Genomic DNA, 24,542 nt, shown 5'->3' with positions numbered 1-24,542 from the left:
AGTCCTTCCTTGTACTAGCTTGAAAATGGGATCCTCTTCTATCTCAGTCGTTCGTCCCTACGACTCGAGCCATCGACTCTCGAGGACGCTCTCAGGATGCGATCTTCAGGAAGCGAGAACGCTTCCACTCTTAGAAAACAACCGTCGTCGACTTTATCGATCGATATCGAGCATACCTCGAACGTCCCTAGGGATCTCTTTCGCAATTCGATCGACGGAAGAACTCGATATCCGAGGAAAGTGACGCGATCAAGGACGAAAATGGTCCTCGTCGTCGCGTAGCACGGAATCCAGCTTCGTGTTGAGCGTGTTCGAACACTTGGGTTCCGATCTGACCTGGTTTACAGCTCCGTGGTGGTCTCCACGGGGCTCTGCTCGCCCAGGTACGTGAATCCCAGATGAGAGTAATCCTTCCTCTCCCTGAACGTGACGTTGTCGTTCGAGGGGCTGGCGCTGAGGAGGTCGTTGCCGTGGTTGTAGAGCGGGTTCAGGACAGGCGTCGCCTCGTGGTTGTTCAACGTGTTCACGTTGCTGTTGTTGTGGTTCTTTCTGCCGAGGGTCGATCGTCGGAGCGAGTGGATGTTCGCGTCGCCGTGGGTCCCAGCGATGCTGGAGGCGCGCGCCGTGGTCGCCGCCTCGGAGCTCACGGGACTCTGTTGACCTGGATGTACGATAAACGTCGCGCGTGAATTCACTCGCCCTCTTTTTCGCTGAACGGGTTTCGCGAGCACAAAGGGAAGGAAAGAGGAGTCGACGGGGAAAGTTATTTCGCGGGACTGCGATGGCAGGACACAGGGAAACTCTGTAAGTACAGACGAGTCTTGATATCGAGGATGGAAGGAGAGATGACTACGTGTGATGGCTGGAATTCTTTGTCAGAAATGTATGCGATCGTTCGTGTTATTTTCTTGTTCTCATTTTTATGGTTTGTTACTCTGTTTCGTGTTTCGTGGATTCTTTGCTTGAATATGGAATCGGTTGAAGTGTCGTTCAATTTTTATTCAATTTATCGTTTGTATCGAAGGCGTTGAAATAGTATAATGTTGAAATTAGGACGTTTTTGTAAAATTTTCGTGGAATTCTGTGGAAATTATGTATTCATCGCACGAAGTGCAGAGAGTTGCAATATCAGTCTTTGTAAATTAAGGATGGAAGTCGTGGATCAAACGTGGACCTGTCGTTGAAGTATTCTCTTTGTACGTCTGTCGCGACCTCTGAACGGAAACCATTTCTCGATGAAATGAGATTGCAAGAGGTTTTAAACCAGCAACCGTAAATTGCCGTAATTGACTTTGCTTTGAAAAATACCTCGGCGATGTCGCCAAAGGACTTATGGTTTCTTCCGCGAGAGATAATAATGTACTGCATGCTCTAAAATAATTTGTACAGAATTCGAGTCGTATAATGCAATCATATAATGAGTTATTTGATTTGATAAAATATAATTAACATGACGAACCATATGAATAAATGTATTAAACTTATGTAGAACATGGAAGTTCTCAAAGCTTGTAATAACTTCGCGCGTTATTGCAATTTACTGCGTTTTTATCTTTAACCTCTTTTCTTCAGCCACGTAATAATCCTTGTCTCTCGAGGGAATGCTTAGAATTTTTTATCACCAAAGACAGACCTTGTAACAACATTAACGTGTTTTTGCGTATTATACATATTTCTAAAATATTCCATATTGTCCGACAAAGAGAACGAAACAATAATTATTAAGTAAAATCAACAAATTATAAAGAATTCTCAACGAAATAAACTACAAAAAAATTACGACTCAGCCATTTTAACTACTTTCCTCGTTCGAACATTCAACCTTTTACCCTGCAAATAATTAAATCTCTAACCCCAAACATTTGTTCCTACTAAAAAGCTTCAAAGTACACCTCGCCACCAGTAACAGAGAAATCTACGTGAAATCAAGTTTACCAGTGCTCTCTCCGTGGTCTTTGGTAATGTAGCTGACGTTGTCCAAGCTGAACGCGTGATTCTTATTGCTGAAGTCGAGCTGCAGGTCGTTGTAGCTGTCGCTGTCGTCCACCGGCACGCTCATCTGCAGCACCTGGGTCTCGTACTCTTTCAGGTTCGGCTCGACGTAGACAGGATCGTAACGCGGCACCACGTACATCCTCTGCATCCTCTCCTTGTAGGCCTTGTATCTACGCGTACGAGAAAATGGTAGGCGTTCGCACGGCCACGACGCTCGAAGCGCGCGCGAGCCTCCGCGTCTGACGTGATCGCGGCACCGGTAAACGTTTCGAGAGGCAACTACACCGGAAACTGTAATTAATTCTAATGGATGTAATAAAGGGAACGATCAATTTGCATGGCACGCGGACACGTCGGATGAATATTCATCGCGACACTCGAAAACGCTTCATTCACACGATATTAAGGGCAACAACGTTGTTGTCCCGACGATCGCGCTCGAGAATTCTGCGTGACGCTGGTACAGCCTGAAATTAATCGGCATTTTTAATCGCGCGTCTAGAGTTTCGAGCGTTCTCCACTGGGTACCAACTGGATGTGCTAATTAAAATTAAAGAACAAACCCTTATTCGAAGGAGAAACGAATAACCTGAATTATAGCGAATTATAATTCGATCGATAACTATATATTATTTTTAACGAAGTCGTGGTCGTCGCGAGTTTCGTGACACTTGTAACGAGCCAATAGCAGCAATTGTGTCACGCGGTTGGAATGCAAAGAGAACGAGGAATTTACCTGGACCAGGAGACGCAAATGTAGATGATGCCAGCTATCCCCAGTATCAGTATGACGCAGGCGATGATTATCAACGCATACGGGAATACTTCGCCGCTGAAGGCGATGGCTGTCTGCGTGCGCACTGGCTCGGGTGGCATCACTGGCGCGTGGATGTCTATCGCGTTCGCACGGACCAGAGTGGACACGTCGAAAGTGATGTTCGACATAGCTGGCTTCTCGATGATCGACCTGGAAAAGAACCTCGCGTTCACTCCATCGATCACGGCTACTTCCGGTGTCGAGCTGCTCGCGGACTCGGAAAAACTGGAGGCGCGACGTCGAGCGCGAATCGCTGATTCAGAATTACGTAGCTGCGTAACGTGGTTACGTTACCTCGGGTGACTACGAGGTTTCCGCGTTTCCCGTTCATTTCTAAAGTCCCAAGTTCCACGCAGGTATCCACTGCTTGGAAATTTCTTAGCAAAATTCGAAGCAAAATGTAGCTACTTTCTTTTAAATCAAATATATCGAGTGATTTTGTAAACCTTGAAAATACTCGTGCAGCAAACGTAATTGAAAAATGTAACGAAGCAATGAAAATATGGAATATCGTGCAATAACTCTCTCTAAAATCTTTTTCGCCGAATATAAAAATTCTAATGGAATATAAACTCTCTTACCTCTGTACCCGCGAGCTGTTCCTATCCAAAATGGCCTCCGTATCCGGATCAATCGCGTAGAACCAGACATCAGAATCCTGCGGATACATCTCGACGGTTCCATTCTTCGTCAGATTCTTCCTCACAGCTACTCTGTCGACGCCAATCAGAAGACCGCTCTTCTCTTCGATTATGCCAGCGACTTTGGGCGCCTCCTTCTGCAACGTGTCAGGCGCCGCGTCCTGAACCACCAGTATCATGAGATTTTCCTCCCCAATTAGGTTCACTATGACTGGAGCGACGATCGAGTTGAAGTTGTCGGTCGAGTTAGGGTTGTCTCGCACCCGAACGTCGAACTTGAAGGGTAGCTCCGCTGGATTCACGTTGTCGAAGGTCGCGGTGGTTCTGATTATACCAGAAGAGCTGTCCATGGCGAAGTAGTCCGACCCTCGTCCACCAAGTATCTTGTACTCGAGCTTCCCGTATTTTCCGTTATCCTTATCGTGGGCCTTGACTTGTATCACCGTGGACGCGAATTGCGCTGCTCGCGGGATCGCAGCGAAGTAACGACCCCTCGACAACTCTTTGCTGTGCTCTGGGAAAACGAACTCGGGTTTGTTGTCGTTCACGTCGAGCACCTGAATTTTCACCTGCAATTCGAACGTCGCGTTTGAATTCTCGGCTCTTGAGGACGGACGCAGATTTTTTAGGGGTTGAAAAATGTGACATTTGTGGATCACGATACGATAATATGAAAATATTGCCAGTAAGGATTATATCAGCTACAATCCATTTTAGTCATTCAGATATTAGGTTTCGAACTTAAATTATTAATTAAATCCGTTAATATTTGATATATTAATACGTACCATTGTCGTGTTTCTGCCAGAGTTCAAAAAGCCCGACAAAGACTCGAGCTTGATCTTCACCTGGTACGACTCCGTGGTCTCGTAGTCCAGAGCCCCCCTCTTCAGTTTCAGGGCGCAATTACGTTCTTCCGTGACGTTCGCTTCAAACAAGTCGTCCTCGTTACCGCTGTAAATCTCGCACTTCAACGGGGTGGTGTCGTGCGCGTGGCTATTGATGACCGTGATTATCTTGATCAGCGTGTTGTCGCCCGCATCCTCGGGTACATCCACGTTGTACGAGTTCTCCGCGAAACCCAGGCCGATTTCTGGCGGCACAGTGGCCACGTGCCGGACGTAGACCGGCACCGTCGTGACGGATGATAATTGAGGCTCTCCCATGTCGTACGCGCGCACATCCACCTGGAACGTCGATCGATGAAACGTTGCGTGACCGTTTTTCAAGAATGTAAAAGTTCATCTGAAATAGCAGAGGTGAACGAAGCAACGTTTTTATATCCACCTGATATTCAGTGTCCGTTTCCTTACGCAGATCGTCACGTATTCTGAGCACTCCGGTATCTGGGTCGATCACAAAATATTTATTCGCTATCCCACGACCGATAATTTCGTATCTCACCTACAAATACGTAACGAGTAAGAATCGTCGTTCGAACCATCGAGTTCTGTCTCGATGGATCGTGAAAACGTACTTGGTTTCCGGGAGCTGTGCCATCGGAGTCCGTCGCAATGAGATTGATGACCGTCGTTCCGATGGGCACGTCGTCGTCCAGCGTGATCGGGCGTGGTACCGACGTGAACACCGGCGGAATGTCGTTCACATCCTGATAAACAGCGATTAAGAACAATATTCTAAATATCGTTGCTCTTAGCGCAATTAAGAGTAGCATCGTAAGTGTTCCACGCAAAAAACAAAATCAGAATTTAATGTTCGTCAGTTTTAAAAAGATTGAGAACTACTGGGCTAAACGAATTAGTAGCCTAATTATAGGGATTAGTACCTGGACGTTGACCACGACCCTAGTGGTAGAACCAGGTAGGTCGCTGGTGTTTTCGACGGTCCCAATTATAAGTATATGCTGGCTCTCTCGTTCGTAGTCTAAACCGCGGATGGTTTTTATCACTCCAGTCTTTGGGTCTATACCAAACAGTTCGGTATCCCCTTGTTTGATCATGTACGTGATTTGCTCCTTTGTATCCGGATCGTCGGCCTGGAATTAATCGAGTTTGCTTTAGGCTTGAGGAGGATGGCCATTCGTCCAGAATTTACGACGTCCCTTCCAGTGCAATGATACGATGGAGATCATCGACGCGAAACGTCATTTGTTTATGCGATTCCTTTCTTTCTCGCTTTCAAATTGCATTTCTCTTTTATCACTCATTATTTTGAATTCCAATTAAGTTCAGCAATAAATTAATTCTGTTAATTTTATTTTTATCGTGTACTCCGTGTATCGTAAAATAAATGTTTAAACTATAAATATCTGAACAAATATATAATTTCTAGCCAAGTAAAGGCACTTGACACCTATTTATGAATACCTACGCGTCTCACTTTTATACGAGAGCCACCGCTCAAAGCGTCGAGCTTTTTTATCAGCTCATTAAGCTCTAACTTACCGTTACTTGAAGCACCGTGTAGTCTGGCACATTCTCTTTAACACGAGCCTCGTAGCTACTTTGATGGAAAACGGGGACCTCGTCCTCGACGTCTATAACTTTCACAGTTACAGTAGCAGTGGCTAAACGATAATCCGGAGCACCGTCTCTCGCGGTAACCACGAATTTATATTCCTGCGGAACGAAATCAGTTTAGTTTTCTCCTGGCAATTCCCGCGAGATTTCCTTTTTCATCGTAGCTACCGCGTCGAGATTGACGCAATAATATTTCCCACAAGTATTAATACAAAACTACACATATTACTATATAAACAAATAACTATTTTCCGTGCTGATTGCAAGGGTTGATATTACCTCTTCCTTCATATTTATTATCAAACTCAATATCATATATCGTTCCATCATACCTCCAATATAAAACATGCAAAGCATGATCTAAAAACACCCCAAATAGTTTCCCTTCCCTACCAAACCTATCAATTCATAGAATCAATAAAGGAAACGAAAGAGAATCGAACACTCACGTCGTTCTGCTCGTAGTCCAAAACGATCTTGGTCAACACGTCCCCAGTTTCGGGATCCACGGTGAACGGAATATCGTCAGGGGCGAAATAAGTGATCTCAGCGTTCACGCCCTCGTCAGCGTCCTCCGCGTGGACGCGCCCGATCAATTTCCTCGCCTCGCCCTCCTTCACGGAGAACTCGTAGGGCAGGTCGACGAATTCTGGGTTCTTGTCGTTGATGTCAGTCACCTTGATGTTTACGGTCGCCGTGCTGGACAAACCGCCAGAGTCCTCCGCCTTTATCAGCTGTCGAGGGGACAAGAGAAAAGGGGGAAAAGGCACGTCAGATAGGGATGCGAAACTGCACGCGAGACTCGCGGTTAACGAAGATTGCGTTCCCTTGTTCCAGCAAGGAACAGCCGTGTTCGTTGCCGGTGCTTAAACGATTCGAGGACGTAAACTCACCAGCTGATAACGAGTCAGGTCCTCCCTGTCCAACTTCCTTATAACGGTGATCACGCCCGACTTGTCGCCGATCGCGAACTGACGCAGGTCGTTCCCTGAGACGATCGAGTACGAGACAGGATCGTTCTCTGGATCCACCGCCTGTTGAGTCGAGTAAAAGCGCGGTTTTTCAGATAGAAATTATGTGGGAGTTTAGATGCGTGTTGAGCAGTTACACTGGCAAATTAGTAGTTTCGTTAGTAGACAATATGCGATAGGTGACGCGTGTTGGTTTTGTATTCTACTGGTTTTAATCAGTTTACGAGAGCATTGCATACATCGTAGAAAATGAGGCTACGTTCTGCGAGGAATCGTTTCAGTTGGAAATGAAATTCGATAAACAGTTGGTGCAGCTACTATTGTTTTTGGGATAATAAAAAATTAGAGAATAGAACTTTTGTAGTATGAAATAAGCACTGTGGATGTACAAAATAAGTCTCTGGTTATTAAAGAAGAAAATTTCCACGGAAGCATAGTAAATGTAATCATTATCGGAATTTTTACAATTTTCGTCGCATTCGTCTGTTTGCAAAATGCATGATTTTCCAGCTGCAATTATAACCACTTACAGTAATTGTCGCGACCGTGGAGTTAATGGATGCCCCCTCGCTGACTTGCACTTCGTATACCGGTTGTTGGAAAACTGGACTCCTGGTGTTGGGCCCGGGGATAACGTTCACCTCGACGATCGTTTGCGAGTATTTCCCACCTTTGTCAGTGGCCTGCACCGTAATGCTGAATTGCTCGCCAGCGTTCAATTTCCTCACCGACTCGATCACGCCTGTTTTCGGGTCGATCTTGAATTTATGCAGCCCGTTATTCGACACGTGGTAGATGCTGTACGTTATTTCGGCATTCTCGCCGTCGTCGTTGTCCGTCGCCTCGACCTGAACGCAAAATTGATTAAATTCTTATCGCGCGAGCACGTACAATTCGTACAACTTCAACGATAGAATTATTGTGCCTGTACTGTTCCCCGTTTCTTTTTAATAACAAAGTTCTCGATGGAGCAGCAAAGTTTAGCAAACGAACGAGATCGTTTCAATTTGAACAGCATTAAGTAGAAACTTGAGGCAGCCTCGAATAATTAAAGGAGATATATACAGTATTCGCCTGTCCTCCGGTTCTTAATGAAACAACCAGCTGCAGTGCTAGCGAAACATCGAGGTAACTATCCTTCTGAGCGTAGCTTACATCCAGGAATTTCGAAGTAATGAAAGCTGCTAAACTAACTCTTGCAGCGTAAATGTAAAATGCATTCACATCGCGATTGTAATTCCACCATCAAATACGACGACCACTCATTTTATTCTCGCAGAAAGAAAGAAAATTCAATACATTTCTCACGAATGGTTGCCTACCTTCGTCACAATTCTTTTTGTTTCTCCAGCTTGAACAGTGATAGGAGCTATCATCGGTAGCATAGGCGCGTTGTCGTTAACGTCGTTCAATGTGACGACGAAGGAGGAAGGCGCGGAAGCCGCGACTCCTGTCTTTTCTCTTGCGACCACTTGGAACCGGAAGCGTCCAGGGTTCGGTGGATCGCGGTCCAAATTCTCCTCGTTCACGACCAGCACACCGGAAGGATCGATCGCGAAGAAGTTCGTGGTCAGTTCGAAGGTGTACGCTGGTTTCGGATCTTCAGGACCCTAAATAAAATATTACAATATATCTTCTCATAAACAAATTTACTTACTTTTATTTGTTAAGTACTTTGAACTTCGTTCTTCAATTAGACGCGTGAATTGTATCTTTATTTAAAGAATCTTGGGTAACTAATAGATAACGAGGGTGTCTAATGTACGTCACTCGTTCAAGAAGAACAGGCAAAGCCATAAACCAGTATTCCAAATTTTCAGTAAAGCATATATAGAAGCTTTCTTCATAAGTAAATTAATAATATATAGATCAGTTTTATCACTATCACGTAATCGATTCACTGAATCGATAACAGAGGTAGTAAAAAGTTTTGAAAGGAATGATATGAATATTCATTTCCGTCAAAGTTGCTCAATTTCTTCTAGCTTCTTGTATTCCCCCCGTCTCCCTTTCTCCATTTTCTACTCAGCGATCGATGGAACGGATAAGGTAGGAACTCCGTTCGTTAACAATGGAGAGGGACGACGATGGGTGGGATTAAACGGTAGATTCGCCTCTGATTCATGGCTCGTTAAACAGGACCGGATTCGAGGATCGAACTTACCAAATCAGCGTCCGAAACGGTGAGCACTATGGGATCCCCGTTTTTGTCGATAACCTTCGTCCCGATCGGGGCGTTTTCATCAACGAAACCCTCGACGTTCGACGCCGCTATAATTGGCGGATTGCTGTCCACTGGCTTCACCGTGATGGCTAATTTCGCTGTTGCCGATCGTTTCGCTTCCGATACTTCGACTGCCTGTTGTTTAATAATTAAATAAAGTATTGCGCACCCCTGTCGAGTTGATTACGTTCGTATCGTGTTCAGGGATGAAGAAGATTTGAACTCTTGTTGAAAATAATTAAGATTGCTGAAGGAGCTTTAAACATGTTGCTCCAAGAAGACGCGAACAGTAGTATTAAACAAATTACACACAATCCTATACGGTGTCTCATTAAAAACTAAGTTATATTAATAACGATCGCTGAAATAACGCTTACCTTGATGATAATATCGAACTTCTTCGTGACCGTCGTGTCGACCGCTTTGATCTGCTTCACGGCGCCCGTGTTCGGGTTTATCTCGAAGAATTCCCGATAATTCGACGGATTACCACTGAGGAACGAGTAATGAATGGGCGCGTTTATGCTGTCCATATCGACGGCTTGTATTTTCTCCGGCGATATATTGAGTATCCCGGATAACACTCCGCTCGATACCTGACGGGGGTTAGAAGTCGCGCAATGATTAGAACCGGTTCGTCGATCGCTTAGAGCGGTGTCGCTTGGGCTAAGAAATCGGTCGCGTTTATTAAGGAACGAAGGGTTGTGGACCAGCGTCTCTCGCCTTACAATAACCGGATAACAAGCACTCGCGTCCTGCGTCTCGCTCGCGCGTAGGATTTTGAAGTTACGTTTGCACGCGAGCGACAATCGGAGATTTGTATCGATTATTCATAACATCGCGAACGAGAGCTTCCTGGTCTCCAAACTGCTGAACCGGTTCGCAGTTGGAAAATTGTCGTTTCGCCTGTAAATTTCGTTTCGTTGGTCGCGACGGAGGAGGACGGTCTGTTTAACATTTCCGCGCGAAGTTTACTTCTGCGATTTATCGCGAGCGAAAGTTCCGATCGGTCGTTTCGCAGTTTTCCACGGCAGATATGATTGAGTTGCTCTACTTGTTCGTTTACCAGTTGAACCGAGGCACGCTCGTTTCCTTTTCGTACGTGACGTAATGAAACGACTCGAACGGAAATGCTTCTAACTCCAGCTTACATTCACGCAAATAATGGACGCACCTCGAATTATAAGGACGATATTGCATAAGAATTTGAATTCCATTAAACGCGATACAAATGTATGTGTAATTAGCAATGGAGAACTGGTTCTACCAATCGATCAATCGAATCCTAATCGAGATCAATCGATCAGCGAATTGAAATGAAATGTACTTTTCCGAATAATTATTTAAAAACGACTGATCGTCTTATAATGAATGCCGTTCTGCAAATTGAAATGTACGTACCGACGCTGAATATTCTGGATTAATACAGGCGCCATCCAAGAGCATACAACCCTGGTAGATGAAGGAAGGATCTTGATCATCGTCGTCTCTGATATTCACAGTCAGAGTAGTAGTGGATGTGAACCTCTCGGATACATTCCTTGCTCGATCCTAGAAACATACAATTTATACGTTTATTTTATATAAATAAACTAGTCACAACCATTCATCATTCAACCACATTATTGCACGAAAATAATCATATATATCTGTCTTTAGACATTATTTCGACTACCAAAAAATACCACGCAAAGAAGAATATTTATTTGTAACTAATTAACGTTTCCTCACCCACTAGAATAAAAGAATTACTCTTAAACAAACTCTGAAACAAATCTCGTCCAACTCGAAGCGAATGGCAATGGACCCCAGAGCCGCCTCGAGAGCCTTACTTTCCCCTATTGCACAGACGCGGTAAATATTAGGAAACCATGCCAGCTATGCGCTGGAACCGTGCAAATTGCGGGTATGAAACGGGGACGAGCGGTTCCAGTGGCCCTCGCAGATCGATGGGGCAGCGGAAGGGGTTGAAATCGTCGGAGGGACGCGCGCGAAGTGGAGAAGCGTTCTTTTTTCGGCGGGACGAGGTGGCGAGATAGAGGAGAATTTTTGACACGGTCGCGAATGGGACCCGAACAACTGTCGTGACCCAACACAGGCTTCGCCTCTCTCCTTTCGCTGCGCCCTCCATCCTTTCTTCTTTCTCCCGTGTCGTAACGACGGGCGTGGCTCGTTTATCGTAACCACGCCGCGATTTTTCATCCGTCACGTCCGGGTACGGGGAAAACATCGCCCGCGATTTTATCGAGCACGCGTGTCTCCGGTGCAACTTGCTCGTTTTGCAATTATGGAGTCCCAGATTCGTCGGAAATTGGTTCATCGCCGGCGATTTCCTGCTTAGAGTTTCCGTTTTTAAAGCAGATAGGATGATGGACGCGCGTACTTTGCGAGGACTTGCGATCGTGTGCCTTACGATGACTGCAGAAATACTTCTGCGAGAATTTTTATGAAAATTGGACTCTTTTATACGTTCGTTTTTAGTATAGTTCAAGAAACAGGGACGTGGAGGATGCGCGCGAAATAAACTGAATAAGTAACGCTAGAAATGCATCGATATGCAGCATGCAATGCAAGACGTTTCATGTTTCGATAAATGTGGAGCACGCGGATTCCATAGAACGAATACGCGAAGCGCAGCATTCACATTCGAGATGGTTTGTTCAAGTGCTTCACGGAACGAAGGACAACGCGTTCGAGAGGAAACGGACCAGGTGCTCCACATAATATTCGGATGAGCCGCACCTGTGGGAACAACTGTTGTCAGCGAGACCGCATTGTCAACGAAAAGATCGATCGAGGGTTTCGAACATCTCGAAGATTCACATCACAAATACGACATTCCTCCTCGCGCCTGAATCTTCGCGCAAAAGTCATCAAACTTTTTATCATTGCAACTTCAGAGACAGACGAGTAACTCTTAGATCTTTAACGATCAATTGGCTGGTTTAAAACGCTTAATTACTCGACGAGAGTAAGAATCGACCTTGGCGCAGAAACAGTGATTGGTTTCTGAAATGTGCTCTCGGTACGAGCATCGTTTAATGACATCGTTACCTCGCACAGTTCAATTTTTCCAGACGCGTCGGACCCATCTCGTAAGACAGATTTTATAACCGCAATATGAAGGTTTCGTAAATTGCGTCCTTATGTCTGTACTCAGCCTCTACTAAAGTACCATCGTGTCCTCGTGATTACGATTTCTTAATTGTCTAATAAATACAAAACAGATAATCGACAATTTCTCTAAAAATTGACAGTATTAAAAATGACAAAAAACCCTCCAAAAATTCTCGTGTACATCGCAGTGTATTTCAAATAAACTCCTCAGCATCGACAGTGAAGAGTAATCGATTCCACGCGGAATAATCCGTATGAGTTTTCGCAGCTATCTACGCGGACGACGTCGCACGTCTCTCGCGAAACTTTAAATAGGGTTCTATCAGGAGAACCGCTCGATTCATTGGGAGCTGATTGAGAGGGACGCGAGCAGAAGCTTGTTTGATACCGAGTTAATGAATACGCGACGTGGCTTGGGTGATTACACGCATACGTCGCGCGGTGTCGAGGAGTTAAAGGATTCCATTAGACGCCATCCAGCGTGGAACCAGCGTGGAACCAGCGTGGAACCGGTGGTCACTCACCGTTGAAACAGCTAAGACCGCGTCGTGGACGTCTCTGCGCACGACCAACACGAACAGCAACACTTTCACAGGATTGAACGGCTCCATCGTTGATTTTCGTGGGACGTCGCGCATCATCCGGTTCTGATCGCCTTCCGCTTTTTCCTCTCGGCCAAGCACATCGTTTCAACGGTACCCTTCGAGATCCTCATAAAAATCGCGCGAATTTGCATATCGTCGCTGGACAATTCTGCTGAGCGCACGAATGGAGGCTTGGAGAGTGCTACGAGCGACTTACAAGCGAACCGTGAAAACGAAATCGCTCGCGTGCTTTCCTTGTATCGCGTATGCGTAATTGATAAGTGTAACACTCGTCGAACTGGTTGGCGGTCTTTAACACTCGCATTTGAATATTGTTTATTAGCTCTGTGGCATTACAAATTTAAATCGGAAGGCTAATGTGGGCAGTTCTCAGAATTCTTATTAATTAATAGCTCCGTTGATTTGTCAGCAATTTACCTACGATATCTCTCGCAATTGTCTCTATTTCACGCGTGATGCAATATAACACACGTTGCGAGAGGAATGCTCGAGGTAGTTACGCGGAACGCGACGCATCGATACGGTTACGATATCGTAATTCCAGGATAAACCGGACAATGCAACCACCGTGGCGCATCCTGATGCAGGCTCGAACGAGGAGGGCGAGGAAAGAAACGAGCCGCGCCGTATTCAAAGGTTCGCACGGTTCGACGATTCCACTCGTCGAACACTATGATTTCCTCTGCGCGAGTCTAGCCGCTCGCTTGGTCTTTACAGAAATCGATCATCCGTAGAGCGAGCGACTCGCGTGCACCCTCTCCAGAGCGCCTTCAGGATACACGCCGCGTTCCCGGAAACGTCACGACGCGGCTCGCGTAATCCTGCGTACACGCCCGTTTTTCCACGCCTCGATCATTGCCCCGAATCGCGATCATCGTGCAATTTTACGCGGCCCACGTCAGCCTCGCGAAGAAAAGCGACGCGTACAGAGCGTGCACACGCTCTCGCGTTGGTTTATCGAAGGTCTCGAAGCTAATCGCGTCGTTGTTCATCGAGCAATGCAGATTATTGTACGTTAGAATTGATTTAAGAACGATACGTAATCTTCATTTCGTGAGCTACAATTCAAATCGCAAAAATTGTGGATTCTTCATCTACAGTACCAGAATTTGCTAGAGTTTAATTTAGTTTCCGTTGGAAGCGTAAACGCGAAATGGATCTCAGATTAGAAATTCTCTTAGTCGAACGGGATCGTAAACGTCGATTATTGTAATGAACATAATTGACCGTGTTTCACTGATCTGCATAAACTTCTAATCGCCGGTGAAATCAACGTTCTGCAAGTTTGATGCTCGTTATGCGTGAAACGCGCGCCGATCGGCGCACCTATGCTCGATGCGCGGACACTTGCCACATACGAGGAAGCTTCCCGTGGGCCACGATGCAGAAACCATTCGTTTCACGCACACCCACGTACTCTTTTAATGTTCATCATTAATCTCCATAATCGAAGAAGGTCCGAGAGACGAGATTCGATATCGACGAAGAATGACTCGTTCCATGTATGAGTCTTACGTTACGTCGTTCGTTCTGACTTTCGATTCTACCATTTCAACATACGCGACAAACTTGTATGTAAATTTCGAGGAAAGTAACAATTCGACAAATCATCAACCATCTTTCGATAGTACAAATAAAACATCTGCTCTCCTCAAACTTTGCTAACCAATTAATTTAGTGCCCAGATCTTCTCTACACCCCCAAATATATTAACGAAATGAGAACTGGCGAACAATGGCGACGCGGTACCATTTTGGTCCACATACGATTGAAACGACTCGTTCCACGTATGAATCGAACGTTGCGTCGTTCGTTCTGACTTTCGATTCTACCATTTCAACATACGCGACAAACTTATATGTAAATTTCGAGGAAAGTACCAATTCGACAAATCATTAACCATCCTTCAATAATACAAATAAAACATCTTCTCTCTTCAAACTTTGCTAACCAATTAATTTAGTGTCCACATGTTCCCTGCATCCCCAAATGCATTCACGAAACGATATCTGGCGAACAATGGCGACGCGGTACCACTTTGGTCCACACACGATCGAAACGTTCGCAGCGATCATGGAACACGCGCGGCAGAGATATTTCCACGTTATCGCGCGAACGAAACCACGTTGTTCTCTGGTATACAACAGCATCGAGGCGAAAACGAATTTTCAGGGCTGTCGTTCCATTGCCGCGAGCCGAACGGTGACTAATGCCGCGAGGCGACTACAAGTCGTACCTTGCCAGTTGCGTGTGCATAGATCGCGATGCATAGAAGTCGTGGGGCATAGTTGCTGCCCACCGCGCGTTATCCTGCACGTAACCGGACCCTTTGTTCGCCTGGCCCACGGTCCCACAGCCGGTGACATTTACGAGACGCTCGTCGATCGACATTCGTCACGCACTGCGTCGTCGATCGCGATCAACATCGTCGACGTTGGTCACGGCTGATCGACCTGTTGCCTGCTCGCGAGTTAGGAGCTGGACGCACGCGGGAGGTGGTTCAATTAAGACGAGCGAGGCCGTCCGTTAATTGCGTCGCGGTAAAAATAACCGCGGCTAATTAACTAACCGATGTTAGAGCGGAGTTTCAGTATTGTCCCGTTGGATGTTTTCGGTTTAATTGTGCCGCTGTTCGAGCGACGTATGAGGCAATAGCGCGACGCGGATACGCGATCGTTCGCCAGCGGAGTTACATCGGGTACTTTGCATAAGACATGGTTATTTGTCTTGTAATTGGTGTGTGGTATATGTTAATCAGTTAGTTTGAATATCCGGTTGCGCGCATCTGTACGAAATTGTTCTGCGATATCGATGCGTCTCGTGCCGTTGCGGGACGCTGTGTTTCGTAATGGTTCACGGAAGCGAAGGTTTCGTCGAATGAATTAAGGTACTGAGAGTAACGAGACGTTTTCATATGCGAGCTAGCTTCACGTGGCAATGTGGTGTTGAATCTTGAATTTTAACGATCTTCGTCCAGCTGGGCACAGCTTGGTGATTTAACTCGAGGAACGTGAATTATTACGTAGATAGTTTCTCGAGAAGGGTCTCGAGAATTTTTAATTACACGAATGAATTAGCTTTGACGTTTGAATCGCGGATCGTTTTTTATACATTTTTGCCCCGGTGTCTTTTCGTTCGTTGCTCGATAGCGCGTGACAGTGGACTTTCGAATGAGTTATGGGCGTCAGTTGCATTCTTCGTGCGTGTATTCGGTGTGCGTTATTCAGAGTAAGTAGAAACGAACTCTTTTCGTTGCTATATATAATGAAGTATGCGTTAGACTCCTTCGAATTAAAAGACGTAGGCTACTCTGAACCTATTCCTCCAAAAAAAGTTCCGTCTCTCCACTTCACATTTTCCTTCACAAACTATGTCGTTCGTCATTAAAGAAGCTGACTAACGAATTTCTTCTAAAAATACTCCCATCTCATAAAAGGAATGTATGCCGACAAGAATGTTAACGGTGCAAATCAATCTCACGATTCCCTCGTATTATTCGATGACTCACCTCAAGGCCTTTCCGTGGGTGTACGTCAGCTGTTAGAAAATAGTCCTTCGACTTCGCTTCTGCGGTAGCGCGAGCCAGAGTCAGGCTCCCAGTTTACGATGCCCTGGCAATTTAACCTCCGCGACACCAATTGCATATTGAATCGCGTTAGCATACGTATTAGCGTTGGGAACGTGTAAGCAGCGCGAGATTAGTGGCGAACGGGGTAGCCAACGAATTCGCGGGCCCCGCGTCCACTGGCAGCCTGTTCGCTCGAGGAATTAACAATGTCAAGCCCAGAGGAAGCGATATGCAAATATCTACAAGAGCTCTGTCTAATCGCTGCCTTCTGATCTGCGAGCGCACAACCCTCGCGTCCCTCTCACGAGATACCATAAAGGACACGTGCTGCGCGCCGTGTTCGCCAATACCAACCCCTTCCTCTTCGGCGTGTCAATCAGAGGATCGAGCTTGAACTTGTCGACAGTTGCGAAGCGATCAGAGAAAATTTGACGGACCTTACTTGTGACGTAGGTATCGAATCGTATATTATGCAAACGTGACTCGCAAAGGGGTTGAATCAAGACGCTCGAGCACTTCTCGTATAATACTTTTCCTGCTGCGTTACTCATTTAAGTGGTATTTGGATTTTAAAATGTTTGGAATTGAGCAATGAGTGTGACATTAATATCCAACATTAATTTATCAATTTAATCGATTCTTTGGTACCCTAAAGTTTTTTTGAATTTCGAAATCTTTATTCTTGGATTCGTGGGAAAGTAAAGAAATCGACGAGGAAAAAGAGGCAAGGTTTTCGTTCGCGCAGAGAGCCAACGTGTAACGCTCGTAACGATGGGAGACCACGCACGAATCGCGGTAAAGAGCGCCGATATGCTAATGCGAATATAGTACGAGGATCCGTGACTCGTCCCGGTGACTCACCGATTTTCCTCCTCGTCCCGCACGGCGCGAACCAAAGCCAGATTCGCAACGCGCCTCACCCTCGACATCCCTCGATCCGCCAATAAATCGGGCGTACGTATCAATTTCGAAACGGCCATCCGAATCGAAGCTGCAGCGGCGGTTTAATTAAAAAGTAACCGCACGCGAAGCTGCAACGCGGCCAGCCTTTCGTGGCCGCCCCTTCACCGCGCCCTGCGATGAGGAGTCCTCGATCAGCCAAGCGATTCTACGAATGCAATTTTCAAAGAATATGCCAGCAAAACGGTCACTTTCTCTCTGCTAATCGACTCAGCTGAAATAGTTGGACATAATTGGCCAGGGCGGTGGTATTTCGTTCTATTGTGTTGCTCGGGAATGATAAACGACCGCTTTGTTCGGGTAGATTCGCTTTCTATTAAATTCACTTGGAAGTAGGGAGAGACGAGTGGGGGTGTTCCGCGCGCGTAATGTTATTTCGACGATTTCTGCTGGAACTTTTGCAAAATCGTTTCGTGCTACGGAAGCTCGAGATTGGGTAAGAATGCTTCTTTTTATGGGAGCATAAATATTGTACAGAAATTTGGGAAAGTACACGCGTATAATAAAATTGTACGCGCAGAGGTGGGCGTAAAATAAATCATTATGAATTTATGTTTAGTGAACTTTCTCTTCCTTGACGGTCCATGCAAATGGAAACTTTGGAACTGCAGTAGGTATTGTTAAATTTATTTGAAGTAAAAATAAGAAGTTATTATTTTAATGCAGAATTATTATTTGTAACGAAATCACTCGACTTGAAACACAAGGCACGTACGGTTTCAGACGGGACGTTACATTAATCGATCGAACGAGAATTTTGCGAGTGGAACTCGCGTGGATTATTCCGATTTCATTCCATTAGCGAGCAGGCAGCGTCAGTGTGACCTATTGAACTTTATTTTCTTCTCTGACGTTTGAATTTTCAGGGGAAACGCGAATTTCGTGCGGGAATTTCGCTCATCAAACGAAATAAATTGGGACCGAGCTATTTCAGAATTTAGTAAGGTCGTACGAAACGCGTATCAACCAATAATTCGTTACAGTCATCTCTCTGTCGAATTGAACAGGTACATCCGTTTCATATCAACAGAATAATACGATTCTTCAATAGTGTTTCAAAAATATCATAAAAATTAATTCACACGTGAGTTACAAAACAGGTGAAATCAAAAATAAAAAATTTCTACCAGCAAAAGGGTTGAACACCCCAGTCGCAACCTGGAATTCGAGAAGAGTTGCACGATGGATCGCGAACAGGTTGCACATCGTCGTCCAGATCTCCACAGACAAATGGTGTCTGATGGAAAGACAGAAAATAAGAGCACGCAACGCCGCTGGCAACCGCTCGTACCCAAATCGGATGACAGATTTGCATATAATGCAGGTACTCGGAATCGCGATGCAGTTTTGCAATGCTTAATGGAATATTGGATAACGGTATCGCGTCAGGAATGGTTGAAGTATAACGGAAAGGTATAATAAGTGAGATCGCCATTCGGAGGACGACAGGAAATTATGAACCGTCCCAGATCGATACTCCTGCGTACTGTTATGCGTAATCGATGTCACAAACGTGATAAATTGCGCCAATTCTACAATGGTACAATTCTATCTCGCGTTGGTGCATTTTTACAATGAAAATATGTTTGTTCTAAGACCATGTTCACGAATCGATTGCGATCAAACATGAATTTTTGCTCTGATTCATCATTTATAAGTAAACGAAGACTACTCACCGAGGCCAAAATGGTGACCAGGTATCGCTGCGTCCTTTCGAAGTCGAGGGTACGGTTGACAGTAACCTGGCCTTGATGAGGCAAGTTGATGCTGAAATAGCCGTACCCATCAGCCGTGGTGATTCTGTTTCGACCGACTCCGTCATTGTTGCCGATCCCTGTCCCATCTCCGGGGGCAATCGAATATTCAACTATGCCGTTGACACCGGCGTCCGCGTCCACAGCCACTACGTTTTTGAAGATGGTCGAGCCAACTGGCGTTAGCTGCAACAGAAGCGTTGAATATTCCATCATCCAAGCTGATCCGAGGTCGAACTTCGCTCGGTACTCGATTTATTTTTCACGACTAAATATAAACAGATCGAAACTTGTTAACTGGATGGCAGCAGATAGAATTTTCCAGCCTGATATAAGAGATACGGTGGCTCGTTATTTTCGTTTCTATTCTGAGATCCTTTCGCAAATTTAGTTGTCCGCGAACGATGACAAAAATAAGAATTATAAAAAATCATTGAACAAAAGGTAACACTATCATTGTTTGATTAACCTGGTTTTGTGTTATAAAATTCATGGCTTCGAATGCGCAAATGATAAATAATAGAGATAAGCAATTTTTTACACTGTATATCGTTAAAATGAGATAGGTTGGACGAACGAGACTGCAGGTTTGAAACTTCGTTGCTGACACTACGATCACACGGGCAACGTTGCACGCTAACGATGTCGCAATTATTTACAGACTTCTGGCAATCTTTTTGGTTCGATGTCCACAGAGCGCTGCAAATGAACCGTGCAAATGTCCGCCATGTTACCGCGACGAGTGCAACGGCAGCGATGCGCGTTGCATATTGCATCCCATAACGTTGCCACTCGGACATGGACGTTCGAGTTAATAATATCTGAACTCTCTCGCGCGCAGGAGAGTCAAAAGCTAATTAAAGACCGCGAGGTCGAAGGCACCTGTACGTCGGGATTAATAATTGGAGAAAATGCTGAGGCTTGGACAGCGCCTTCCACTGCTCGATCGATTCGATTCTTGCCTCAACTCAAAAAGATTAAACTTCCTTCTCGGAACAAAATTAAATCACAGAATAATTTCGTAACTGCTGTGCTCGATAAACTACTTCTAAAGCAATAACTTTAGTTAAATCTCCTTAAAATTTCAGATTCCATTGCTTATTCAATTTCTCCGAATCGAAAGCCGAGGCGCGTAGATAATCGCGTTCTGCGGGAAATTAAAATACCTTAATTACGAAAAAATTCTGGGAAATTAGCTGTTTCGACGCTCGTAGTTTAGTTTCGAAAAATCTCGATAAGAAATATGCATCAAGCTGTCGTCGAATGATTGATAATCGACAGGGAATTCCGGCGAAGCATTCCTAATGGCTGTTTACCGAACGTGTACAGGAAAGTCGTAACGATCACGTGTAAACGTGAGAGTATCATTACAATTATAACGGTATCGCGGTCATAATTACATCTGCGCATAGCTATCGCGCTATTTCATGCTCGTCTTCAACTGACGCTCTGTTTCCGTGCTATTTAATTACTCCAACAATTATTCATCACACAGAAACGATAGCGAGCCGATTTGTAGGATCGTTCGATTGGTAAGATTTATATGATCGAATGTAACACATAGAAACATTGCATATATCACGCGCAAATAATTCGATTCCTGTTTGATAAATTGAAATAGTTAATCTGAATACTGGAATCGTGTTCATTTCACCATACAATACACACAGAGTGTCTCAAATGTGATACAATCAAACTACAATTCCTAAAATAATGAAAAATAACAATTTTCCATTCTGTTTCTCATCCCTTTGATATTATCGTCGAATCTGAAAAATAATTGAACGTCGCGTTTAAACGTCTAAACGCGAGATAAAGCTTTCGATCAACGATACAGCGGGATGATTGATAAAATTTTTTCGCTGCGATGGAATCGTGACTCGTCGAAGGAACTCCGCGATAAATCAGGCTACTATGGCGCAAATCGCTGGGCTACGCTCTCGTAGTGATTACCCGATCGGTTTCGAGGCTGCGAATAGAATGTACGTACACCGTGGCACGATCTTGCGAGCAAATATCTGCAGTGCAGCCGATTTTCAACTGCCCGCGGTCGATTATTGCGAGGAAGGAGTCGGATCTTTCTTCGTTCCTCCATCGCGAAACCGGTCTGCTATCCGCCAAGAGGTTCACGGTGGATTAATTAGTATGAACAGTATCATGAACAAGGCGTTTCGTGATCTCGATCGCAGAACTCCTGCGATTCCGCAATTTTCATCGATAGGTCAGGCGAAATTGAAAGTGCACCCTTCGTTTCCACGGTCGCTGCTCGTACGAGGGTCTCGTCGATTCGATGATAATCGATGGCCACTCTAGAGAAATGTTTGCATCCCATTTACACGCGAAGAAAGTAAATGGATAGTAATTAAAGTTTCCTTTGTCCAGCACCGTATCAATTTGTATTCTTATCTGACGGATATTTTCGATTAAGTAACAGTATACTAATTAGTTTCTTGCGTTAGAAATACAGTTATACACATACCTCGGTTAGGTTTAATTACATATCTACATGTTAATAGCAACAGGTTTGATAAGTAGCATATTAACTGTACTTTGCAACGGTGGCTACCTGGTTTCCTAATCTAAGATTGCTTCATTTGTGTATCAATAAAACAAATAAGCGGTGTAACAGTAAATCTTAATTACCTCCAGAGAATTTTCATAACGTAAGTCCGTTAATGAAGTACAATTAAATACCCATAAACCATGGTCCAAAAAATTCCACCGTCGCAAAACAACCCTTTGGAGTCACTGAAAAAGAAGTAAGCAGGAATCCATCGCGTCCTAGGAAGTAGCCATCCAGCCAATAAAACCGTCCGCTTAAGCGAACAGAAATTACATCGAGCCTGCTACCGAGCCGAAAGCAGCCTCGTCGAATCTCCGTTCGTTAACGCTCGTAAATACCGCTCTCAGCAAGAACATCCCCGCCGTCGTGTTCCGCGTTCGTGCTGCTTAACGACCCCAACAACCGCGGACAACTTCTGCGTACCGTTACGCGTCAGATGGCAAAGATCGTAAGATGCACCCTGATAACGCGGTTGCTCGCCACCGTGAAACGCGTGGCCATTGGAAACGCGCGCGTGCATCGAACGCAGGAGGATCGAAGGGAGCGCAGCGCGTGCACGAAACGCACGAGGATCGAAGAGAGTGCAGCGGCATCGCCAGACGTGTGTACCTGTTCGACTCGTACCTACGAGCTGCACGACGTCCCTATTATAACGGTCCTCGAGCACGGCGAGGAGGAGGAATCCGCGGGACAACCGATCGGACAGAGCCGTGACAACGCTTCCGAGCGATGTACGCCTGGAATAGTTGGCACGCGTGTGCGCGTCCTGAACAACCTGATCGATCCGCCTTCCGCGCTGTTACGTGATAACCCCTGCTGCGCGATCGATCCTTCCAATAACCCGCGCGCCGCTCGACAGGGATGCGATAAGTTCCACGGCTTAATTGGCTTGCGTCTTAATTTCCTGGGTATTCGCGGATTCTTCGCTTGGGGCTCTCTGGTGATGCTATGTCGGAGGGTTGTTGATGGCGCTTCGGCTTGGTATACTTCGGATGAGATATTAATATTGTTGCAGTTCGTTTTGATTTTTGGTGTACGCCTTTTATGGATATCGTGGTCTTATTTTTTAGTTTGCAGTCAGGTATTGATTTTGAAAATCTTTATATATGATTTATGAATACTTGTAGCTCAATGTGCGTAGTATACTCTGAGGTAAAATCGAATTCTTCGCTTGGAGTTCTGGCGGTGCTATGTCGGAGGGGTTGTTGATGGCGCTTTGGCTTGGTATACCTTGGATGAAATATTAATATTGTTGCAGTTCGTTTTGATTTTTGATGTATGTTTTCTATAGGTATCGTGGTCTGTTTTTTTTTAGTTTGCAGTCAGGTATTGGTTTTGAAAATGTCTGTATATGTAGTTTACGAATACTTGTAGTTCAATGTACGTAATACTCTTTGAAGTGAAATCGATTGTAATCAAGTTTCGACGATAGTTTTTATAAAATAGCTATTATAAAATTCTAGCAATCAGTTTACAGTTAGATACATTTATCTGCTCAACTTGATCGTCAGCGGTATTTGTAACGCAGAGAATTGTATCGCGTAACAGGATCGTCGACCCTGAAAAACTTCGAATTTTAACATCGCGGACAATCCGCAATTTCACGTTTCACGCTGTTCAATGGTCTCTACGGAGGCGTTGAACGCCGTTTTAATGAAAGGATACTTCTATTCAGCTGCGTTCTTCCGGATAACAATCGACGAAATTATTCAAGCACGACCGGTTTACCGGTTTATGGCTCGTTCTCGATCGACAAATCGGCGTCGTAATCGGAATAATTATTGCCACAGTTTCTTACTCAACTTAATGCAAATTATTCTAACCTAATCTGAAATTCAATATCACGTAGCCACCACGAGGATAGCAATTAGAAATGGATACGACCGACATTAGTGTCATAAATCTTTTTATAGCGTTATACAATTTGTATTACTAAAATTATTCAGCGACCATGAAAAATCATAAACATGTCAAAGTTCTAAAAGAAAAAGTCTTCTAACTGTTCGATAATGACTGTTCAGAAATACATAAACTCCTTCTAAAAGATAACACGAATCCCATTTGCAGTCACTGCCGCTTCAGAAGTACTGTACTATCGCCATACTAAACCTGTCTGGCGGGTATAATAAATTCTGAACTTAATTCGTATTATTCGCCAATAGTTTTCGTCCAGCATCCGATATTTACAGCGTACGGTTCACGGACCTGTTCGATCTCGCTCGTGATGCACCACGCGATATGCAGCCTCATCGGAATTTCGTCCAGTCAGCAGAAATGTTTAATTGAAATTCTAGACCACGGTTTCGATTAGCTCAATGCCAGTTTAACGATCGATAGCTTGTCGCGATATTCTATTTTCGCCATGGATTTATAGCACATTCGATTGCCGCCTCTTCCTGTTCGAAAAATGGGGGTAGCTTCTGCGATACTCACCTCAGGCACTGTGGTCTCGTATGGCGTGTTAATGAATTTTGGCGCGTTGTCGTTTATGTCAGACACTCGCACGATTACTGGTATCGTTCGTTTCTTGTTCGGCTGTTTCACCTCGGTGCAGCTCAGCTGGAAATAGAAGAAAAATTTGTTAGACAACGTGCGTTTGAAATTGATAAAGTCTAAAAAGACGCAGAGATAAATGTTCGCCAAGTACCACTCGTTATTATGTATCTCGTACAGTTATTTATATATTCTATCTATGAAATATTCGAACTGTTTCCTGCTTTTCTACGATACACACATTTTCTAATAATCTCGTAGAGGAAGTTATCAAACAGAGGAAACAATGTGGAAAGATTATCAACATATAGTTATCAATGAAATTAATTATTCTACTGGTGTATTCGAATTCTC

The 24,542-nt window shown here is 44.7% G+C and overlaps 1 protein-coding gene across 2 annotated transcripts in view; it reads right to left on the bottom strand.

Moving 5' to 3' along the window:
* Positions 1–329: 329 nt before the first annotated feature.
* Cad99c (cadherin 99C) overlaps positions 330–24,542 on the bottom strand; it is a 116,408-nt gene continuing 92,195 nt past the window's right edge. Inside the window, exons 5-22 of one of the 2 annotated variants that reach the window (XM_076903122.1) lie at positions 24,129–24,254; positions 19,055–19,318; positions 10,530–10,679; positions 9,506–9,724; positions 9,069–9,263; positions 8,227–8,514; positions 7,435–7,752; positions 6,827–6,967; positions 6,383–6,667; positions 5,859–6,032; positions 5,240–5,449; positions 4,931–5,062; positions 4,741–4,857; positions 4,242–4,640; positions 3,394–4,022; positions 2,732–2,962; positions 1,936–2,165; positions 330–661 (exon numbers count right to left, since the gene is read on the bottom strand). In XM_076903122.1, coding sequence (XP_076759237.1) covers positions 342–661; positions 1,936–2,165; positions 2,732–2,962; positions 3,394–4,022; positions 4,242–4,640; positions 4,741–4,857; positions 4,931–5,062; positions 5,240–5,449; positions 5,859–6,032; positions 6,383–6,667; positions 6,827–6,967; positions 7,435–7,752; positions 8,227–8,514; positions 9,069–9,263; positions 9,506–9,724; positions 10,530–10,679; positions 19,055–19,318; positions 24,129–24,254 — 4,428 coding nt within the window. In that variant the 3' untranslated portion in view covers positions 330–341. Of the gene's footprint in view, positions 662–1,935; positions 2,166–2,731; positions 2,963–3,393; positions 4,023–4,241; positions 4,641–4,740; positions 4,858–4,930; positions 5,063–5,239; positions 5,450–5,858; positions 6,033–6,382; positions 6,668–6,826; positions 6,968–7,434; positions 7,753–8,226; positions 8,515–9,068; positions 9,264–9,505; positions 9,725–10,529; positions 10,680–12,769; positions 12,909–19,054; positions 19,319–24,128; positions 24,255–24,542 lie in introns of those variants that run through there. The other variant, XM_076903123.1, reaches the window with a different exon arrangement.

The sequence above is a fragment of the Xylocopa sonorina genome, chromosome 10 (genome assembly GCF_050948175.1).
Source record: "Xylocopa sonorina isolate GNS202 chromosome 10, iyXylSono1_principal, whole genome shotgun sequence".
Taxonomy (NCBI): Eukaryota; Metazoa; Arthropoda; class Insecta; order Hymenoptera; family Apidae; genus Xylocopa; species Xylocopa sonorina.
This window is presented reverse-complemented; position numbering and strand designations above follow the sequence as displayed.